Source organism: Aphis gossypii, chromosome 3 (assembly GCF_020184175.1).
Source record: "Aphis gossypii isolate Hap1 chromosome 3, ASM2018417v2, whole genome shotgun sequence".
NCBI classification, from domain to species: domain Eukaryota; kingdom Metazoa; phylum Arthropoda; class Insecta; order Hemiptera; family Aphididae; genus Aphis; species Aphis gossypii.
In genome coordinates this window covers 2,727,318-2,752,473 of record NC_065532.1, presented here as the reverse complement: position 1 = coordinate 2,752,473, position 25,156 = coordinate 2,727,318, and the positions used below count along the sequence as shown (strand labels likewise).

Below are 25,156 nucleotides of genomic sequence, written 5' to 3'. Positions count from 1 at the left end.
ATAAATATAATTTATTGCATTGTTCATCAAGCAAATATTATAATAGTAAATAGTTTATACTTTTCTCTCTAAAATACGTTTTAAATTATAATTTAAAACAATCAAATTCCGATAAAATCAATATCATCAATTATTATACATATTATAATATACGTCAAAAAATAAAGATAATAATATTATATCAAAGTCCTTAAATATGTTTCTAAAAGGTATTTTTTTTTAATTAAGATGATTATTAATTTGTATAAGAAATAGATAGGTACATACAATAGATGATAAATTTTTGATTTTTAAAGTTGAAAATAAAATAATGAGAAATGAAATCAATTTTTCGATAAATAATTTTTTTTCATTGTGGTTATATTGTATCAAAAGTCGGGACTTTAACTTTGAAACTAAAAAAAAAAATAACCCTTTATTCCAGAATAAGTACAGAGAGTATGCTAGTGCGTGCTTAAAAAAGATAAAAAAAAAACATTAATATAATTAAAATATGCATACATACATTTATACTGAGCAGAATTAAATGTTTATATTAAACATTTATATTCTGATGTATGCTAGTATATACATATTGTTATTGCAATGTGGGTGCTTTAATGGTTTGAATAAACGGCCTTGTCCACCTAATAATTTTCATTAATCCCTTGTCCGTCAACATGGACCAACGCAAACATTTCAACTGGCGCAGTGGTTGTTTTTCCGTGGCTAGGCGCGAAGGGTCGTAAAATTTGGCTGACAGAAGACAGTGGTAACCGGAGGGGGAATTAGGAGCCCGTTGGGAGGTTTTTCGAATTCAGTGCGGGCAGTGCACGATTACACTGTCCATTGAAATAATGACCAAAACGCAATAAAAAAATAAATGCACGCATAAATAAAACAGTAATAACCTGTACACATAATATTTATATTTATATTGTGTACAGAGTGATTCACCGAGAACGCTCACGTCTGCCTTATAATTTAATTATGCGTAAATCCAAAGTCTAATTTTTGGAATTTTCAAATACACAATATTATAGTTATCTCCAGTTATACTTTATATAAAAAAAAAACAAGTAAAAATCGAAGTTCAAACTCGGTTTACCGATTGAAATGTGGTCAGGCATAGTGAATCGCGCTCACTGCGTATAATATGCACGTATATATTTATTTACTGCCGTTGCAGCATATTTTATAAACATGGACAACTATGTTTCGTGTAGGCCGTCAGAGTGTGCGGTTGGACATTAATAAAATAATAACCACGTTCGTCACGTCTATCCGAATTGAAATATTCGAGATTAATGTGCGTTTGCGTGTCCGTGTGTGGTATGTGAGGCGGGTGTATGCTCGTGTAAATATAATATACACGAACTGTAACTGCAGCCACATAATGCCACCGCTGGCACTGCGTAAATTCATAATAATATAACGTGATACGAAAGGGTATTTATTATATCATGCGCTCGCGAAGGTTGCGGGGAGCGATTCTTCCTCTGTATCCGGCCTCGGCGTGCCACTGCGGCGAGTGCCGACAATGCAGGGTTGTATTATGCAATAAAGGTTTCGACTTTCAAAAATGTCGGTTATTCTCGGAGATAAACGGTCGCGTCAACCCCCTATGGACTCTTACCGCCTTACATTCACTGCGCCACTTTCGTATTATCGTGTGTATTTATAATATTATTTTGAAGCCTCGTCGACTTACAATATAATAGTGCCAAAACGCTGTCACCGGACTATAATACGCTCTCGACTTGTGACTCCGCGCAGCAGTTGGTTCTGCCCGAATATACGCGAATTATAAGTGAGATATATGTATGTTTCAATCAACCGATTTAGGAAGACATTATGTACGTTATATCAAATGCAATACGTGCGCATTCGGTATATCCCCAATAATTATTCATGCAAATAATGTATATGGACGATGAGTTTATAAAAAATATATATATATTATAAAGAGTATCATCAGTAGGCGTCTACTCCTATCAAGTCTTCCGTAAAAACCTTATTGTTAATCGTTTAAGCTTATTGCATAAAATCTATAGACATAAAAATATAGTAAGTATAAAGTATATTATATTATAAAAAAAAGCTATAATTTATCAAGAATCAACGATTAAAAAATAATAATATTATTATGTTTAACATTAAATTAAGCCTGAGAAACTATAAAAATCAGTTTATTTTAAAAGAATCTTTATTTTTCGAGTAAGTCTATTGAGAAAATTAGTAAAATAAAAAAAAAACTAATCAAAGATTAATCAAGAACCCATATATTATTTTATTATCTCTTATGAAAATTGTTATAATAATAATAATTATTATTATTATTATTATTTTTTTTTGTAAATCTAAGTTATTGTCTTTTCATCCGAGTTAGATTTTTATTAACGATGACACGATGTTATGTTATGTACTCAACACTCATAACTCAAGGTTAGGTTTCAGTGGTCTAATTTTTTTTAACAAGAGGGTTTGTTAGTATAAATAATTTCAATATAATTGACAGCTACTGAACAGACACAATGCATTAATCATGTTTTTAAACCATTATAATAATATTATACTTGTTAAATTTGAAAAACTGAACTATAATTTGTTATGTTTTAGGCCAATTTCATTCGATTCATTATTTTAGGTTACGGTCACTGATCAGTAGTTTGTAAAAAAGCGTAATCACTGAATAACTCACAGTGAATTTGATGACGCTTAGTCAATTAATTATGATTTGACGAATATATGTTTGATTGAAAACATTAAATTGCCATAAACAAACAAATATATATAATTAATCATTTCATAATTTTATCAAGCTTGCGTTTTTATGAAAAACCTGTCATTATTCAATTTTAATTGGTTCCAAGTAAAATAGTAACTAATATATTTTGATTACGAATTTGAAAAAGTTTTTACTTTTATAGAATCATGATTCCTAATTTTCTATGACATTAAATATATATTACAATAGGTAATTAATAATTAATCCAGCAAAAATGATAATATAATTGACAATCGATTTAAATAATGTATGAACAGATTAAGAACACAATTCATCATCAGAAGACACTCTAATAGAATGAATATTTAATACATTTTTAATTGAATTTTTAATGTCACTGTTTTATTTGTTTTTATTTTCAATGTAATTGTGTAAGTGTTTTATACTTTTATATATACATGTTATACAACATGTAACACATTTTTTAAGTGTAAGCCCAGACCTTTTAGTAAAATAAATTTAGTTTTCGTTCCTTTTGTAATCATTATTTTACGTAGAAATAATATACATTTTCTGTTTCGCACCTGTTCATGACCCGCTTTAACAAAACGGGATTTAAAGTTATAGCCTTGTGTAAAACATAATAACTTGCAGACCATACGTGCATCTGGGGCTATAATACTATTTTCCCCCTTCCAGCTCGTATTTCCTCGTTTTGCCTAATGACAAGTCCATACTATTTTTCATACGACCACATGACCCTGGTAACTGGTAAGCCCTTTGCTAAAGCCACATGTAATATTTTGGTTTTTTTTTTTTTTTGTTGATATATTTCCTTGTTATTATTTTCTTGAATATTACGAGCCTCCGGGGAGAAAATAACAAAAGAAACGTAGTAAGTATGAAAATATATTATATATTTATGAAGTGAGATACAATTAATGTTATTACCTATATAATGTTTTTTACAGAAAATGAAAATGAAAATAATAATAATGAATATAAAATCATAAAAAAATGAGATTTATTTATTAAAAAAAATCTTTTACTAGACAAAGTATTCCTTTCAGATAATTTGACTTGCTAATACTTTTAGTACTGATTACATCTTACGTACATAAATCATGAATCAACAGTCATCAATTATAACATGTTATTAGTATAATTACACTGTATAATCAGAATACAAAACTTTTATTTCAGATTTTAATTATTAAGATAAGTGATCGAAGTGCCTATTTTATTAAATTCAATTATATATTAAGTATGGATCTTTGTCTACAGATCTTTTCACCAAACCAGTAAATCCCATATAGATAGTTTGCTTAGAATAATTTGTTCAAATATTTATTGAACACAATATTTCAATACTCATAAAGTCATAACTCTAATTATTTATTTTAGTTTCCATATAAATTATTATCACTAAAATAAATGTACAATATTCTTTTTTATATATAGAAGAAAGATATACTATATTATATAATATGTTTCTATATGTTATAAACTGCAAATTAAATTATATAGATACGAATTTCATTTATTTATGAAACAAAAGTATATTAATAAATAATAATACAAATAAAATAGACACTAATTAGATTATACTGAATTTAAAACTTATAATAGATGCATGCATTAATTTTTTTCTATTCGATAATATGTTAAACTAATGAGTTTTGGTTTGTCTTAATTGGTTTATTAGTTCAATTTTACCATGACTTTAGTATAAATCAATTAGACACTATAAATACAGAGAATTACCAAATATAAGTAACCAATCTGATAATTCTATTTGAGTAATCACTTACACACAAAATAGTACGTAAACATAACACTCTTATATTATAATCAGTTACCTGGCTGATACAATTTGATTTTTATGTGATGAAATTAAATTAATTTTATAAATAGTGTATAAAACAACAAAATTGTAATATTAATGTTTTTAAAAAAAGTATAAAATTTAAAAGATTAAGTAGGTAACGAGTTACGATTAGTTCATAGTTGTGTCATAATTTAAAGAACAAAATAAAAGTATTTCGTTATTAAGTCACAATAATATTGATACATAGACATTAGACATAAGTAATACTTTAATAATTTTTACATTTTGTAAAAACTCAAAAAGATCTATAAAAGGAAAAAAATTAAAATTTTAATAAAATAAAAACCTCAATGGATATTTCAAAAGTACTATACATTTATAAAAGTACGTCACACTAAATATTATATGAAAACAGCTGACGTTGCACACTTTACACATAAGATGGAAGTCGTTAGTTACAGGCATCAGATTATAGGAGAAAATAAAAGAATAATAAAAAATTTAAAGTACCCAGTATTACTATCTAACCAACCATAGTCACTGCATAAAGAACACACTAAAGATTTTTTTTTTAAATTGCGGCTGACTTGAAGCTTGAAACCAGATCTTCTTAGAAATTTCCCATTTAATAATAACGATAGGGTTTTAAGACAATTAGACAATTTTTCATAATAAATTCACGTAAATATTTTTTTATTGTTTTGAGATATTTTAAATAAAAAATTTGTGATCTTTAGGGTTGTTTTTCTTAGACCAAGTTCAAATGAAATGTTAAAATATTTACAAGCAATATGACAGAAAGCAGTGGTGGTTGAGGTTTAAATTGTTTATTCAATCCTCTATAGTGCGTCATACGATGTTTAATATGTCTCATCGCTTGAATATTTTATTACATTATTATTAAATAACTTTTTGGATTATGCTGCTTAGCGATTATATGAAAAATAATTCGGATAATATGGCTGAACTGTATCACTAATATAATACAATATAATAAAATATTAAAATAATTACAAAAAGAAAGCTAAGTAAAAATATTTTTAAAAAAAAGTTATATAGTTGCTTAAGTCTCAAACCCACTCTTTTGAGTGTTCACTTGCATTATGTTCATTATGTAAATTGTTGGTAGTGCATTCTGTTAAATTTCTACATAATAAAATACAGTTTTTTGCGCATGATTGAAAAATAATCATATTACAATACCAGCATAATTTTAGATCCCTTTGACATTATTAGTTCGCAACTTGGCTATATACGATAGTACGCATATCGGTAAATAATTTAAAAATATAATAAACTCAACAAAGAACGGAAGAGTTGAGGGGGTAAAAGATTTATCAAGACATTGACATGAAAATCATAGGTACCTATTTATTATTCTATTGAATAAGCGTGCACGAGCAATATGCATTAAAATATTTATTTTGCAAAATATTAAAAACTTTTTAATAATGACGTTGTATGTTATAGTTGAGACAATTTTGATTTAATATTAAATTGTATTTATTAAAATATCCAAAGATATATACATATATTATGCATATAATGTTTTTTTTATTCAATCGTTTTAGCTTCAACTACAGAGCTTATTAGCTATAATTAAAATTTTAATTAAAAAATATTATTTTTTCTTCTACTTCCTTTGGTGGTCCCTGCAGTACGTATATCCTGCTGTTAATCAGATATATTATATATTGTTCTCTCTTCTTTGTTTCTCGTTTTAACGACACTCTATTAATATGTGTTTTACCGTTTGCTGTGTTTGGCATGTTAAATATGCAGGAGGTTCTTTTTTGCCGTCATTAGCCATGTGTTGGCTATGTATAGTCATTTATCAATTTATTTAACACAACCTCATATTTTATGTTGTTGTACATCAATTATTTACTTGTAAATAACCTAGTTCTTCGAATTTCACTTAGTTTTTGATTTGATTTTTTTAACATTATGAAATAGAATACCCTCCCTCAGAAGGCACGATTACTTATTTGTTTTTTTTTTTTTATTTTTATTATAACGTTTGTTTGAGTGTTTATTTTCTCTATATCTCTTTTGAAACTATGTCTGATTTTTTCATTACCTTGTGTGTTTATTAATGTAATCAGTAATCCGTAAAAGAAATTTTTTTATACAGATATGTCTCCAATAGCTTGAAACAGATTTTTAAACTGAATAATATGCTGGAAATGCACCAAAAATCAGAAAACTTGTTTAAGTTTAAAATGAATTGTATAACTAAGGAACATCCTTGATATTTATAAAGAAATAAACATTTAACAGATTTTTTCTAAACCAATATCGTAATTTTTGATGTTATTACTTTTCTGATTATTACTTTGAATTTCTACGTATTGTATAGATTTTGTTGTAATTTATTTATTTTTTTTACTTTTGAGAAAGTTAGATTAGGTATACGTTTACTTTACATCACTAATCACTATGCATTTAGTGAATATAATTTTTGAATACTTCGTTTAAAATATAATAAATATAATAGTATCAATGAAATCATCGTGATCTTTAATATGTAATATTCACGTAGACTCAGTAAATCATTGACTACCTAACCATCAAATTGATCGTGAAGACGGCTGTCATGTGGTGACTAATGATTTAGGATAGTGAACGACTGTGGTTGACTAACGTGTAAGTATAGAAGTTAAGAAACGAATGAAATGAAAAATGTTTGCCTTTAGTTTAAGCTACCTCTGTTTTCTAGTAAATCATCTAGCTTTATCCAAAAACATTTCAGCAATTTTTATTCTGTCGTTTTCACACTTACTCGTATAAAATATATTTATTTATTTTCTCATTATTCCATTCCATGAATAACATGTTTTATATCTAAAAACATTAATATATAACACACCACTGGAATATTCAAGCACCGTGCTTCATATTATAAGCTCGAAATAAACAATTTTAAAGTATTTAATAATTGTAACAAATGTATGGAAGTATCAAATATATAGAGAGAGGTATCAAATGTGGGGTGATGATGACGTGATATAGTGGTTTCGAAAAATAAAACAATTACAATTTCAGAATACGTATACAAACGAAATACCCCATTTTTATATGGTTTTAGGAAATTTATTGTTTAGGAAAATGAAAAATGGGAAAATAAATTATTGGCATTTATTGTTTTTAAATATAAATTGATATTGTATGTACAATGTACATTCATTTTATTAAGAAATTTAATACAATAAATTATTTATTATTTTCAAACGTAAAATAAAACTATTGGAAAAAATACTATATACATAATTGATTAAATTTGTTATAATTTTAATATAAGGTTATATATAATATACTTACAGTTGTATAAAAACTTAATTAAGTATGAATACAAAAATTATATAATTCCTAACTTTTTTATTCAATATGTAATAACGCGAGTAAGTAAAATACTTGTTTCACATTTATTACAATAGGTAACCAAATATTAATTTATTTCATCACATTTTATTTTATTCATTAGATATGAATATGAAGATTTCATTGATACTCGGTTAAAGTATACTACTTTATCACTAAATCCAAATAATATTTATGAAACATAAAATATATACGAAAAATAAAAATATAAACAACAGTTATAGTTTTAATAGTATATTAAACAGAATATCACTCGTACTAATTCCTACTTTAAATCCATAAGATGCAAATATAACACGTATTATTGATTGGTATATTACAATAAAATAAAATATTATGTTATGAATTTATATTTTAAATGGGTATAACAATCGTTTTAAATAAATATATTATAAGGTTGATTAAAAAAAATATAATGCTGTTTCCATAAATGTTCAAATAACGTAAAATGCTGAATTATTTGTAATATTTAAATAGTACCTAACGAAATTTTCAAGTGCGTAAACTGATTCTTCAATAATCATTTGTAATATTATAATAAACGACCGTCTCTACATTATTGCTTCGATTATTAACAACTCTTATTTTATTTTATTTTTTCTCTTGTTCGCTGTTTAATACTTTAACACGTACATTATAATGATCTAACTTTAGAGTAACCGCCATCTAGTAAAACGTTGCATTTAATCCCAGGAGAACCCTTCATAATTTTAACTCTCAGTATATCTTTCTTCACTTCAACCGTTACACATATTTTTACCCCTGTGTTCATCTAAATCACGATTTCTTAAAAAAAAAAAAAAATGGACTGTAATTTATATTTAGTACCTACTCTCCCATTATGTTTACTTTTGTATTAAGTTAAAAACAAACGTTATGAAATAATACCTACTTTTTAATTCTAAATCATGTGACATGTGTTCAATAAGTATGTATACTTACATAAAAGTTACATGTTAAGTTAAATGGTATTCTATATTACATTAAAATAAATGTTTAATAAAAAAAATAATTATAATGAAGCAAACATAATAATGTAACATCTTAAATACTTAAATTTTCAAATAACTGCATTAATAATAAATCGACAGGACTGATATACCTACAGTCCTACCGTGTTAAAACTAAATAAATATATTTATTTTAGTATTTTAATTTTATGGTAGTTGCTCGTATATATTTATAGTTTGAAAATATTAGTTGTTTGGACAATTATTGAGTAGAATATTAAATCTATGAATTATGTAAAACTTTTAGCTCAATATGTTAGCCTATTTAAAATAAATGTGATTATATTATAATTAGGTGCTTTTTACTTTAAGTGGTTAATATAAAAAAGTATTATTATTTTAGGTGATACTTATTAAAGTTGTAACATATTTTTACTTTAATAGTCAATGCATTTTTGTTGCTATTTGAGAACAAATTTAATAATGCGGTGACCTTAATTATTATAGCACTCATTGCCATGATCTACCCGTCATATATTTTGTCCACATCGAAACCGTTATATATAAATATTCAACGATAATTAATCAAGTTTAACGAGACGACAACTACGACAATAACAATAAATCAATCTGAACGCCTGATGGAAAGTCTAGTGTTTTATTATATTCTAGAAAAGCGAAAAGCTAAAAATTCACAACATTAAAATATCATATTAAAAAAAAAAAAACTATTTTGTTTTCTACATAGTTTGTGGTGAAACCGACCGGAAATGATCGATTGGTATACTATATACCGTTCGGGTAAAGCTCATAAGTATATGCGTACGATTATATCATTACGATCACATAATGATTCTACCGCACCAGTGTCCGATTCGAACATATACACCGTCCAAAGTTTTATATATTTCCCGGACGGCCGTTATGTTATTATATTGGCTGTTTGGAGAACTATTATTACAAACCCTTTCACAACAGCATCCAACACAACCATATCGTTTTCAAACAGCTTTAGTCATTCGACACTGCCGGAATGTTGTGTCCTGGGACAATTTTACGAGTTTCATTTAGTAGTCAACCGATACCCTATACACACATTATTATTATATATAGCTTGTATTGGCGTGTGGATGTATAACTGTAAAAATTCGGCGGCGCCTCGATGCCGTAAATTTAGTGAGATGCTGAAAATAATAGCCATTCAATTATAAAAACCGTCAACATTAACATGAAAGCTCCGTATATCTGTCTTGACTAATCTTTATTCTATTCATATTGATAATTATCTTAAGATAAAGCTGAATTTGGATCATTCGTAAAACTAACATCAGTGTGCCGTGTGGTAATCAGAAATAAATACATAGATTGTTTTGAATACAATATGTTAATTTAAATATAACATACATTTTCTTTTCAGTTTAAGCAGAAGACATAAAAAATAATTTTCATTTTCTATTGTATGCATTTGTATAATATATAGAACGAGTAAATGATATATTTGGAAAAGTAAGAAGCAAATGAAAACCCGTCTAATATTTATAGGGATTTAATGAAAAAAAAAAAATCATATTATATGTTATCAGTTCAAAATACCTATAGAAACTAACTTAGATATACGGTAGTATACCTGACACCTAGTGTAAGATTTCAATAAGAATGTTCGTATTTTCATCCCATTGTTTGTTCCACCATTGAGTCTATTTTCCATAGTTCTATAAGATATATATTTTCGTATTTGTTTTATACGTTTCAGTAAAAAAATATTACACGTTTTAATTTAAAGTAGGTATGTAAAACACTTTTACGATGAATTAATTTTAATATTAAATTGCATGCGGTATTTAATTTCAAATCTAAAATAAAAATCCGTAATTTATTTTATTTTATTTTTTTCCTTTTCTTTGTTATATTATTGATTGATGTCTATACAATAAACAATAATGGACAATTATCTATACCTTAAATTTCTTATCATACTAAAACCGTTTTAACCTCATTTTATATAGTTAAATAATTATTAAGTATTTATTTATAAATTTTTAATTGATATGAAGTTTGAGTAATTTAATTTAAAATCAAAATAAATAGTTAATTTTAATAATTTTTTTTTTTTTTGTTCTAAATTATTGACCAAATATATTATTTATATTAATTACATAAACTTATGTTTTGTATATAAACGTAATATTTTTTATTCAAAGTTACATTGCCAATGTAAACTAATATAAGTGAATCATAAATAAAGAGTAGCTATTTTTGTAAGTAATGTTATATCATTTGAATTATAACATTAGCATCAATAAATTTATATTTTCGACAACATAGCGTAGAAAATCTTATAAACTATCACATCAAATCATAAATGATTTCAAATACTCAATTTACAACAATTTTTATTTTTTATATTATAATAAATAAAAATTTAATGTCATATCTGAAACTAATATTTATTTTGAATTTTTGCATAATATTGATATATTTTGTGTAAAATATATAATATTAAATATTTATTTATGTAAGTTGTATAATTAATAATTATAAGTCCTAATAATTTTCAAACAAATATTTTTAATGAATTAATCATGATATGAATTATACTAAAATACAATTATGATAATACCGAATTAATTATTGATACTCATATATTTTCTTGAAAAATGTTCCAACGACGAATACCTAATTATATAATTATTAAATTATAATGTATAATATGGGCTCTTTAGAAATACCAAGGATGAAATCTTTTGTAGAGATTATTGTAATCCTGTATTCAGAAACTTTTGAATCCGAAAATCCTTAGCAGGTTTCAGACCCTTATTAATTTTTGACCTTATAAATCTTTTCTACGAGAATTTCGGATGATACAAGATAGTTAAACCCAAAACACACTCGATAGAGCTTCGAAGAAGAGATTAGTCTTGTGGCATCAATTAAGATAGCAGAAAATTAAAATTAGTCACTTTAATCTTTTAAAAGTCGTTGATCAATTTTCCAAAGAGCAAAGACAAATCCCTAAACTATATTGGTTAAGTTTATAATTGGAATTTTATTTATTTACTATTTAATTAGAAGAGACATTGATATATTAAAAACAATTTCAATATAGCACATTTTCAAATTAAAAATAATCAATTTTTGATAAATTCTTAAATTTTTATAATATTTATTTTTAAAACTATTCTAAAAAATTTAAATAATTTCATATATTAAAATAATAAATTATTAAACTGTATAAATTTAATTCATAACTATATTATCATAAAACAGTATTGTCCAGCATAAATATATTAATCTGTCGCATATTTAAATTAAAGAAAACGTTATCTGTATATATTTTTAAAAAGCACCAAAATTCAATTAGTGAATTAATTGCAATAAACGTACACATAAGTAAAGATCTAAATATTAAATAGTTTTTAATTTTATTTATGAAAATAATTGTGGTTAAGTATTGCCTCAAAAGTTTAAGCTTGAATGTTTTTTTTTTTAGACATGCCATGTCTGTGAAAATGCAATGTGTCACATCTGTCTAGTGGTATTATTGGCGTCATTCGTACATTACATGTGAAGACATTTATTTAAGCAAGAGCTGTCAACGACTTTTTTACGTCAGACGTTTATACTTTGTAACCTACTAGTCTATTTGCTAACTTTCCTGATTGCACTTGTGCATAATTTGGGTAACTTTTATAATCATTTTACATTTAATAAGGTATTACTATTATTGCTAATATTTGATTTATTTTGTTCTCGTTGACATATAACTCGGAAATATTATTATATTTTGAAACACAATATAAAGTGAAATTTATTTTATAAAATCATCATTTGTCACGCGCAACAAAATACAATATTATATTACGTATATTTAATTACACCACATCCGAAAAATGGTTATGCATACGTAACGTTATAAACTACCTATGATATTATATAGTACTATAATATGTATTATTGTGAAGTATAGAAAAATATAATACAATTTTAAAATATGCTAGTCCCATTTAGTATTTGCATTACATTATCTCTATCATATAGTTTATATCATTTAAAAATATCGGAATTATTTTATAACATACTTATTGGATAGCTAGGTTCTGAGTTTTACGTTTATACTCTATGTAAACAATTCAAAACAATACGCTTGTATAGAAATTTCTCTATCTCGCTATTCCATCATCTCCTTTTATCAGCAAGTAAAATAGAACAATTCATAATCGTTTATTGTGCGACTCTCAATGAAGACATAATGTAAAGATTTAAATGACTGCTATGTTCTAGTAAATGGAATTGTAGTTTATGTAAGAAGGAATACTAAAAAAAGTAAAATTTGACTCAATGCATTTATCGCTTATTAGGTATATGTATTATATATATATTTATATGTATATATTTTTTATAGTTATTCTATCTGTAATTTTTCAACCATGAAACATAATACATAGGTATCACAATAAATTTATAAATTAAATACCTATGAATAATTTATTGTTTGTTTTTTAACTAGGTATTCACATTACATGAACTATATATTTTAATTTATTAAAAGTGTTCAATACAACGTTTTATTTTGTTTATGACATTAATAGGTAACATGATATTAATTTTCCAGTGTTATAACTTTATGAGTACTTATGAGTTGTGGTAGACTGGTTGGTAATTTTAATAAATTTTAAGTTTATAGAAGTGTATTGGAACTTTTTATTATCCCAAATGATAATGAGTGAAATCTCTTTATTATGCATTTTAAAAAAATTTTAGTTTACTAACTTAAAAATTGTTTGACATGGAGTCTTATATATTAAAATCTTACCGGTAAGATAAGTTTCAGCCTCAGATGTCCATGTCCACTCCGGATCACCATGTCGTCTCAAATGAAGACATTCTAAGTGTAATATAGATCCAGGAAAAACGACTAGTCCACCATTTTGATCTACAGCTGCTGATCCTGATGGAACCCGTACCAAAATTGTCGGTGGCGAGTTTTCTATGTAAACACATAATAAAAATTATATAAATTATGATTATCTATTTATAATCAATGGTATTAAACACCATTGGTTTCAGATGCTCAAGTTTGTTCAGGTCACACATGCAAGGTTAAACTGAATCACTTAACTCGAGTACTTAGGGTGTTTCTGACATTTTACGGAAGCGAAAAAAAGATAACGAAAGATACGTTAAGTATCTTGAAACGTTAAGTATCTTGGGACCGTTGTCAAAACCAGACAAACAAACAACTGGTACTGCTGTAATATTCGATTGCAAAATCTTGTTTATCTTTTAAAATCTATATACCTCCAAAGTCCAAACCAAAAATTTTTATTCGAACTCTTCGGACAATATATATAGTTACAATATTTTATCTGCATATTTGAACAGTTTATTGGTTGTATTTAAAAAATAATAGCAGTGATAAAATTAGTGTATAATTAACAAAAGATTATTGTAACTTATAAATATTTATTTTAGTTTTTAATTTCATTTTTATAAAAAACAATATTATCTCTATAGTTTAAGATACAGTATTAAGGAAAATCCTTGTTTAATTTATTGGAACTTACTAATTTTATTAATTATCTAGGTAACTAAAAAATATTAAATGAACATAAAATGTGTTTAGTTTATTTAATTACATTGGGACTTGAGTGAAATGTATAATAAAAATAGATAGGTAGGTACTAAAATATAATATATGATCTTATAGCAATATTATGAAGTCAATGTCCTGTAATTTTCAAATAAAATTTTTAATTTATATAAAAAAGTTATTTCATTTTTGAAACCAGATAGTTTGAAGAAATGGTTAGATACTACAAAATTATATCACTATTATACTTGCTACATGCCAAAATTCATTTGATTAATCATCAATAATATGTGTCGGAGGTACTAATTATCAATAATATCCACAAAATATAATATAAATATATAAATTAAATTTATTCCATGATATTATAAAAACATTTTTAAATTTTAAAATATAACATTCTCTTGCTTTATCTGAAAAAAAAAATCATTATTTGATGCAAGTTTAATCGAGCAATTGCAAATTATTATGAAAGCGATAATGTATTATACTTTTTTTTTTAAATCTAGCAATACCTTATTTAAAATTTAATTTTAAACGTTTATTTAATTTAATAGATCAAATTTGATTATTTATGAATTATGAACATATTTCAATTATTATCAAGCAACTAAAATTTTAGTGAACTTTTTACTATAGATTATTTATTATAATTAATATGATTTGTTACAAATGACTTATACAAGTAAGTACTTTCGTCTATACATTGTTTTTTTACTACTTATAAGTAGGTAGTAGTATTATATTAGGTAAAGGTATGTTTACTCTCGTAAATAGATTGTGTTTGTTTACTTATATATATTTACATATATTATACAAAGTTGTTGCCAATAATAGTTGTTTTTCAAAGGTTATAAACCGTGAAAACTGTCAAACGGTCTAAGGCATCAAAGAAAAATACGAATACTTATGACACAAGAGATAAAAGAAAACAAGAATTGTTTTCTTTGAACAAGTAAATGCCAGGGATTATAAAGACTAATTACTGAATACAATACAGATGAGAGGAAAGGGATTTCGGCCCGTGGGAATAAAAATATAACATTTATATACAATTCATCTGTGTTATGAAATATAACATAACGCAACATTAAAAAAAAAAACAAGTAAATGTAATTTATATAATATAACCCGCAAAGAAATATTAATTAGTTATTTTAGGTAATTTAAAAATAAATTACAATTATTATTACCTTCCTAAGTCTTATATTTATATAAAATTCAATAATAAATAGTTACAAACAATTATTTATTATTAAATAATATTGTTCTCCATTTTATAAAACACATATTACAAAATAAAATAATAAATGCATTTTTACACGCGTAACGAAAAAATTAGCAATTCAATTTTTACAATTTATTTATATGATAAAATATAATAATATGTCTTGTAATTCGCGTGTCACTGTGTACATTGTATAATAATATACTGTATATTTTTTGTTTTTAGATGTTTAAATAAATTAGAAGTTAATTAAAATATATGTGCCTATTAACATTAAATATCCAAGAATAATTTAATACTTTATCTTGATTTATTAATTTCAAGTTAATAAACATTTATTAGTTATTACCATTTACCATATATAATTATAGTTTTTATAGAACATAATGTTAGAAATAAAAAAACAAAACAATTAGTGAATATATATTTTATAATAAAGAATATAGTTGTAGTATTGTACACCAATTAGTACTTTGTAAAATGGTTCATGCTTAGATAGACATTTTATTAAATTTCATTTAATTTTGGACTAATGAATAAAAGAAAAAAATATATAATATTGAATTTAATATTTATTATACTTGAACAAATTTTATAAATAAACTATAAACATTGATAGATAAATGTAAATTATTAACATTTTAAAATTATCATCATAGCTACCATATTTTCTAAATCCATTATCATGGAACTATAATCCTTTATAGGTACGTTATACAAAACGTTAAATAACTTAAAAACTACCTTTTAAAATTTTGATTTTTAAATATGTCGTGATTTTTAGAAAAGCAAAAGGAGGATATCATTTGAAAAAAAATTAGTTCGCATATCTCCTTAAAATCTCATAATGTAGTTAAAAAATAACATATTTAAAACATGGTCTTTTAGTATAATTTTTTTAAATTTCTAAAATCAGATCTTAAATAAATGCAATAGCTGAGAAAAAAAGGGAAGCATGCTAGTTAGGTCCTATGTATTCATTATATATTTATTATTATTATTTTAAAAACTATTTTTCTTTAATTTACAGTGCAATATAACTACAGTTGCAGACTGCTGAGTATTAAAATAAAATAAAAATATAAATATAAACTTTTATTTTATAAATGCAAATATAATTAAATTTAGTTATATAGATCCATAATTAAGAAAATAATCTTATTTTCTTCGATTTTTTTTTTTAAGGGAAACTAAATAGTTTATGTAGCTATTATATTTCAAATATATTCTTTGCGCAAAAACCTTAATTAGGTACTGAAAACCCGATTTATAAATTAAATTATTTATGAAGTGAAGGAATTTTAAATTTTAATGTAAGCTTGTTGGATTTAATTTATATGATGAAATTATAAAACATTTTACGTTTTAAAATTATACTATAAATGTTTAAAATAAATGGTTAAAAAAAATAATGACCTCATACGTGATAATTTTACTCACATATATAAAACACAGTATATATTTTATTTTTAATGCAGCCAGTAAGTTACATTTTAAAGTAAAATGATTGATCATTTTATATGATACTATCAGTTTTTTTTAATATACAAAATAATATTTGAGGAAGAAAACATAATATTTAACTCTATCCTTATTTATATTTTAAAACACAATTTATTTACCTAAATACACTGATAGTTATTCTCAAATAAATCAAAATTTCAATTTACTTTTCATTGATTATATAATTTGTGCTAAAATTGTGAAATTGCATGCAAGAAAATATATTAACAAAAAGTAAATGAAATTTTTAAACGTTTATTTCATTTTATTTTTCATTCAAAATATCAGTTCAAAACAATAATCATAAGAATAATTAAATATTAATTGGTAAAATATTTATAACATTGATGTAAATAAATATATTTATATTTGATTCAATTAAAATCAATTAAAATATTTAAAAAAAAAAAAACGAAAATGTAAAAATATATTCATCTGCAACCGAATCAAAATCATTAACATCCAAAATAAATTATAGAATTTCGAATGGAATTTGTAATAATTCTAATGTAATGTAATGAAAATTATACTTCAATAACTTCCATATTAATGTGAATTTAAAGTGGTACTTCTTTATTCTTACTTTATAATCAAAGTCACATTGTTAAAAACATTATAGTATAATACATATGACTATAAAAATATTTTTTTTTAGCTTTGAAAATAAGAACTAATGATTTGAATATGACGTGTTTTAAATATTATGTAATTTGAACATTAATACATTAAATCTTTGATCTTTATTTCTATCATTATCTGAAACTTCTGTATTTAATTTATATCCCTAGTAAGATAATTTGGAATCATTTAATATTAAATTATATTTTAAATCAATTGCATCTTAATTTTTCACACACAATAATGGCGAGCAACTTACTATACAGAATTCTGGCTGTCATAATTTTTTTTATACATAAATAAAACTAGTTTCATTATTTTCTAAGTTGCACACAAGTAATATGCACGATAAATTTGTTATCGATTAAAATGCATTTATTTATAAACAAATATTTAAAATATTGTATCTAATAATCAGTATTTATTTTTTATAAAATCTATTTTTACAGAATTATTTTTAAAACGAATACGTAGTAGATATAAATTATTTCCTAGTTATTTACTTAGGTACACAAATATAATATGTATTAGCAATATCTATTGATAGTGATTCATATTATTATATAAGAAAGAAAGGAGGCTTAAATTAGCTGATAACATTAAACAGTAACCACTTCTAAAACAGTGTATCTACTATCTGTATAGAATCAGCATTTTAGCACTTAAATTTTAGTTAAATTGAGTGAAATATGGTTTAGAAGTATCCACTCAAATGTTGATGCACTTTAATTATGGTTTAAATATTATAAGGAACCTAATTAATTTTTTAATTTAAAATGTATTAAATTTATTTCAAAATATATCTTTTTCGACAAATCAATTGATTTTCAACTTGTTTAATAATATTTATGAAATAATTTAATAATATAATAGCGATATCAGATGTAAAAAGAACAATACCTGAATAATTAGTGAATAGAGTTGTCGGTTGACACTTAGGTATTGGGCTAGACCAAACGCCGTTGCTACAATTTAAAACTGAAGGTCCACTAAGTTTGTATGTACCAATAGGTTCTTGACAACGTGCTGATATTGTGCTATTGTGAGGTATTGTCGTATTGAATTCCTAAAAAAAAAAAAAATAATTTTTACATAATATGTTAAGACTTTAATTTCTCCATTTTTTAAATTTAAATTTAAATTTTACTATAATAAAATAAGTATTGTAGTATTGTTTACGTAAATTTGATAATTTAATTGAAAAAACAGTTTACTATAAGAATTTTAGAACACAAGAAACTGAAGAAACGACCAGACGGTTAAAATAATTTCAAAATTAAATTTTTAATTAATTAATTAATTTTCAGAATGAAACTACATTTTATTTGAATAAATATCATTCGAGTACAACAATTATTCGTTTAGGTTTATTTGTTTTCCCGATATTTTTTATTTTATACATAATATAACGTATACAGCAGTAATATAAAAACGTATGTTTATTATATTATATACATATAGATGTACATTATAGCAGTTAATCGTTCTCTTTTTTTTATCTTCCCTTATTTTTTTTTTATAGTTATGACTGTTTTATGTTCGTCTCGTTTCCGTTAGACGAGATATTCTACGTGCGTTTATTGCCAAGCACTAACAATAACATGTATATACATTTGGAAACAGCTATTTGAACGTTTTGGAACAATGTCCCAATCAATTTCCTCCATCCGTCTCCTATACGATAGCAAAAAACAGCACCTGATCAAAAGTGCACATTATTTTTAATTTTAATATTTATGATACAATATGTTGTTTATTGGAAACACATAATCTATTATACAAATGCGTACAATGACATTATTTGTCAGTTTTTTGTATGCGTTATAATAGAGGTTTTAAAAAACTATAATCTCTGTCATATAACTAATAGCAGCTGCCTGCAATAGGATTACAATAAATCAAATATGTGATAATTGTACAAGGGGCAAAAAAAAAGAATAATATTGCAATACGAGTTATCGTTGCTGGAGTTATCGTATTCCCTCATTACGGATTATATAAATTTATATGCCTATTGTATGTAGTATGTAGATAGTTACATATTATTATGTTAATGTGCTTGAATTTTTATAAAAGAGTAAATTCATTAAATTTGTTGACGACTTCATAGATTGATTTAAAATGAAAATTATCGATAATATTTATGAAAGTTTAGTATTAAAAAATAAACCAACATTTTAAATACGTTTCATTATGTAAGTATATCATCAATATAAAATAATTCTGCTGTTCCCGATAAAATCAATTAAATAGATATGATCACTTTTCGATATCTTCTGTAATAATTTAATTCTATAGTTTTTGGTTAAATTTAAATTAAATATTTAAATTGTGAAAAAAAAAATTAAAGAAAAAATGTTTATGAAATAAAAATAATTTTGAATACCTATATCTAAAGTAGATGATGTATTAAGTATTTCATGCTAATAAATATAATAATATTTTGCATAGTATGATTTTAGAAGTATTTTTTCCTATGTAAATGTCATACACAATAAATCAACGTTAATACTTTATAGTTTATACTGTATTTTAATAGATTATATAATAGTCAATGCTGTATACGAAAATACAATTCAATGTTTTTTCATTATGCTTAGGTACTTAATTGGTTTTTCTACACTACACCCTTTACTATATTTTAGCAAAAAAAAAAAAAAAATAGTGAGAATTATCATAAATATTTTAACATTGTATAAGACAATTATTTTTTACTTCAAAATCATACCTAATATTATAGACTTAAGCATTGCTTTGAAAAATTAAAGTTAGTTAATGATTTTAAAACGTTTTAACAACATTTAAATGAACTAGTTTTTTCGAGAAAATTATAAATGAACAACATGCATTTTTGATTTATAAAATAAGTTTTAGTATCAGATTCAGACAGGTGCTCATATATAGTATATACTTATGATATATGTATAATATAATTCGTCAATATCATTTCAATATTTTATATAGAAGAATGGATGAAATTTTTAAATCAATTTACAACAGGTAACCACGTAACCTGCAATGGCCAGCTATGTAATACAATTCATGTAATATCCAATTGGAGAGTTGTATACCTAACAGTAAAAGCGAAGCATTCAAGTCCATTCATGCAAACCAGCCACTAGTGTATAATAACAAACGAACACTTCGTTACTCTACAAATCCCTTCTCATTCCACCAATGTTGAAGTGATTATGATAATAATCATAATAATTAATAACTACAACAATAATAATAATAAATTGGTATATTCCACAAACGGACTTTCCCGAAGCCACAACCGTGGATGCCTCAGGTTGTATGCGTATAAATACACGAATTATTATTATATGTAAATGTGATTTCGAAGCTGTAATTAACAAGTGACTGGAAGGGATTGCCTCGTGTGCCAATGCTTGTTCACCCTCAGACAAGTGTCCTGCACTCGGAATATGAATTGGGTGTGTTTCAATTCATCAGTCTTCACGCATCAATAGGTTTTATCAAATTTTCTCTTTTCATTATTTCGATATTCTTGCTTTAAAAAAGACGTGACACGGAGTGCTAGCAAATATTATATTAAACACTAACTTAATACATTTAACAAATCATGCGTAATGGTTCTGATGAATAATTTAAAACAGGCTTAAAAAAAAAATTCTACAAGATTAAAAATCTTTCAGTTTGTTATTTTTACGACATTATTCGCCACAAGACTATTAGATTCATTTTTCAAAATATAGCTTAAAGTAAAACGTAAGATAATTAATTAAACTCACCTAACTTTAATAAATTCTTTTAAGACTAAATATTTCTTTCAACCTTCATTTTATTCTTAATACAAAATCTAAATCTAGAATTTCAGATCTGCTAAATCTTTTATTTTGGAAGCTGTTTTTATTATATAATACGCTGGTTAGCTGAAAGTATGAAATTTAGTTGGTAATTTCATTTTATGATGCAAAAAACCCTTAAGAAAGAATTTTTCAAAATTCAACCCCTACAACCCCTACTGGGGTAAAAATTAAAGAAAATTATATTTTTATATTAACCTAGGGCAGTGCATTTGCTAAAATAATTTAAGTAATTATTGTTAAAACTATATATCATAAAGATCATTAAATGAACATATTATGTTATTTATTATATCTGTTTGCTAAGGTTAAAATTTAAAACACTTTATTGATAACATATAATATTATATTTTGATTTTAAAATCATCACCGCAGAATGTGTCATTACTCATTAGTGATTTTGTTTTAAGTATGTATGACAGTATACTGAGTCGTAAATGCGCATTATTTTAACACGATTATTATTTATGATGGATAAATAGTAAAACTGTTTAATTGGGTAAAAATGAAAAATAATTTTCTTGATCTGAATTTTTTTAAAACTTAGCATACATACTCACTGTAATAATAATAAATTATAATTGTATATAATTTTGAGACAGAGTTAATCTAATGACATTATTTTAATTAGTCACGGGCAACGTCGTGCGGGATCAGCTATAGCTAATAAAATACAAACAAAAATAGTTAACTAATTTAATATTATTAATAATAATTTGTCATATTAAATAATTAAATTTAAAAATAATAAAATAAAATAATTAATAGTAAACTATAGGTACAGGTTATACATATAATATCTTTCTTATCTCCACGATTTGTAAGTAATTTTAATAATTATATTATAATATATATTATACACTCTTATCTAATCATCTATATTTTTTAATTCTTTTAATTTATTATACAAAGTATTGTTTAACTTGTAAGAACTCTCTATAATATTTCTAAAAGTGACTTATTCTCAGCGTTCTGCAAAAACAAGTACACGGGAATTCAAATGTCTGCATTAGTAGGTATTTAAATGAAACTTTCTATGAAAACCTGATCTATTTGAGATTGAATTTTCTTACATAAAATATACCATAATAAAACGACGTCATACATACCTTTATGTAAAGAATCTTATGATATTTTAATTTTTTTAAACAAGTTTTAGTATCATTATTTTGTATTTTTGAATAAAAGAAAAATAATATATGTAAACATAAAAATATTTACATATTATACGAAATCTTTTTTTAATATATACCTACTATATACGCATGATAAATAGATATCCCAGCTTTTGAAGTATTATAATGCATTTTAATAAACAAGTTTTTCGGGCTAAGTTATAACTTATAATAATAATTATGGCCACCTATATTATTAAAAAATAAATAAATAACCTTCTCAAAAAAAAAAAATGTCTATGTACTTATCTTGTTTTTGAATAAAAGTATTTCATCTTTTGTAAATTATCTTTATTTGCTGACTACAATAACAATAGTGTTTCTTTATGTAACGAAACAACCTTAGAATATAAGTAATTTAATTGTTAAATTTTATGTTTCAAACTGATTAAAAAAAACTTGACATTTAACTATAGTAAACTGTTTTTATTTTTTATTTTTTAATTTATATTTTTTTTTATTTTGCGTACAGTATAATTTTCAAATTAGATACAGATACAGATTTATAAATTGTGCTTTATTATTCAAGAAATTAGTGAAATAAATTATATAGTCAAATAAGACATGTTTATTACCAAAAAACTAAGAAAAGCTGAATATTGTTTTTGAATAATAAACTAAACGTTAATTATTATTTAAACCGAATTAAACGAAAACATAACACCGTACAATGTGTTATTATTTATACAAATATTAGGGATACTTGCGCGTATGAAGATAATAACATAAGTAATACATGAGAATTTACTATTATTATTATTCATTCGTAGTCAGTAAATTTGCGATGAGAAAAGTACTAAAACAATCACGACTACACTGAACACTGAAATTACTTGAAAGTTTCTAAAAAAAAACATTTTCAATCCTCTACGCCAAAGGCGCCTGAACCCGTACGTAAAAAAAAAAAAAATCAAACTCTGTAAAAAACTCACGATTGCTGCAAAATTTACACGATTCATCCAAATTCAATATAGGCACAGTGAAAATAATAAAAAAACATAATACAGCACAATCAGTCAATAGTAAACGAATATCTAACTTTATTGTGATAATGATAATGACATGATTCCATCTAATCTAAATAATTGTAATTGTAATATGAGTTGTCTAATACACTATTAAACATTAATATACCATGTATTTTTATCAGATGTTAATGAAAATTATAAAATGCTGAATAAAAAATCCAGAAAAATCATTTGTTTGATTAAATAAATAATAAAGAATATAAATTATCAGATTAATAAAAATTAATAAATATTTTTGATATTCCAATAATATAAAATTATCGATATAGGTATCATAGACTTATAGACTTCATTAAAATTACACTACTCTCGCGATAGTGAAGCCAAATATTAACTTTCAAAAACGTATAGTAAAATTTAATACATTATACATAGACACATAATATATTTATAATACTAAATAGTTAACGTAAGTATAGTTCTAATTTTCTAATATGTTTTTTTTTCAATTTTCTATATAATAATTGAGATACAATTAATTTAAACATATTATAGATTAACCTTTTAATTCCGCTATTAAAGTATTTATATAAAATAACAGATATGCATGTAATTATAATTTGTAAATTGTAAGCATGCTTATAAAATATTTTATACATAACACACATCGTATATTATAAATATATAAAAATTGAATGTTTAAAATCAAATGATGAAACTAAACTTATTTATAACTTGTAAAATAAATGATCAAAAAAAGTAATTGATTGTTGAAAAATATTTTTGTAAAAAATTTTTAATTTTTTATGTCAAAGAAACGCATAATATTTAAATAAAAAATAATTATGCATACAGATAGTTCAAACAAGAAAATATACTAAAATAAAAATAAAGGAAATAATTGTTTGAATATTTAAAAATTTAATGAGTGCTGAGTTTTTTTTCTCTGTGAGCAGAATATTATTTAACATGCAACAACAATGGTGTAATAGTAATAGACAATTAAATAAACATCAAAGAAGATAAAATTAATATGTATGTAAATATGATCTCAGTTACTATAGTTATTTTATATTATATGTATATAATAGTGACACCACAACTTGCATTAGAATAAAAATAATAACCTTCAAATGCAATTAAATTACATTAAACGTCATGTATTTACTAAGAATTTCAATAAGTACAGTACACGTTACTTATAATTTGTATTAGAAATTTATTTTCTGATCAAAACCTTATTTCAATAGTTATTTTTATACATATATAAATAAGTGTATAGTTATTAATATTAATATCAACGAATTTATTATACAACTATAAATCAGCCACAACGTACTTTTTTCTACATTTACAATACTCCATACAATTTTAAAAT

General features: G+C 24.0%; 1 protein-coding gene across 1 annotated transcript in view; it reads right to left on the bottom strand.

Annotated features, from left to right (window-relative positions):
- The window catches only part of LOC114128976 (locomotion-related protein Hikaru genki), a 121,314-nt gene that overhangs the window by 54,603 nt on the left and 41,555 nt on the right, over positions 1 to 25,156 (bottom strand). The window contains exons 4-5 of the mRNA XM_027993592.2: positions 18,706 to 18,871; positions 13,680 to 13,853 (exon numbers count right to left, since the gene is read on the bottom strand). Coding sequence (XP_027849393.2) covers positions 13,680 to 13,853; positions 18,706 to 18,871 — 340 coding nt within the window. The remainder of the gene's footprint in view (positions 1 to 13,679; positions 13,854 to 18,705; positions 18,872 to 25,156) is intronic.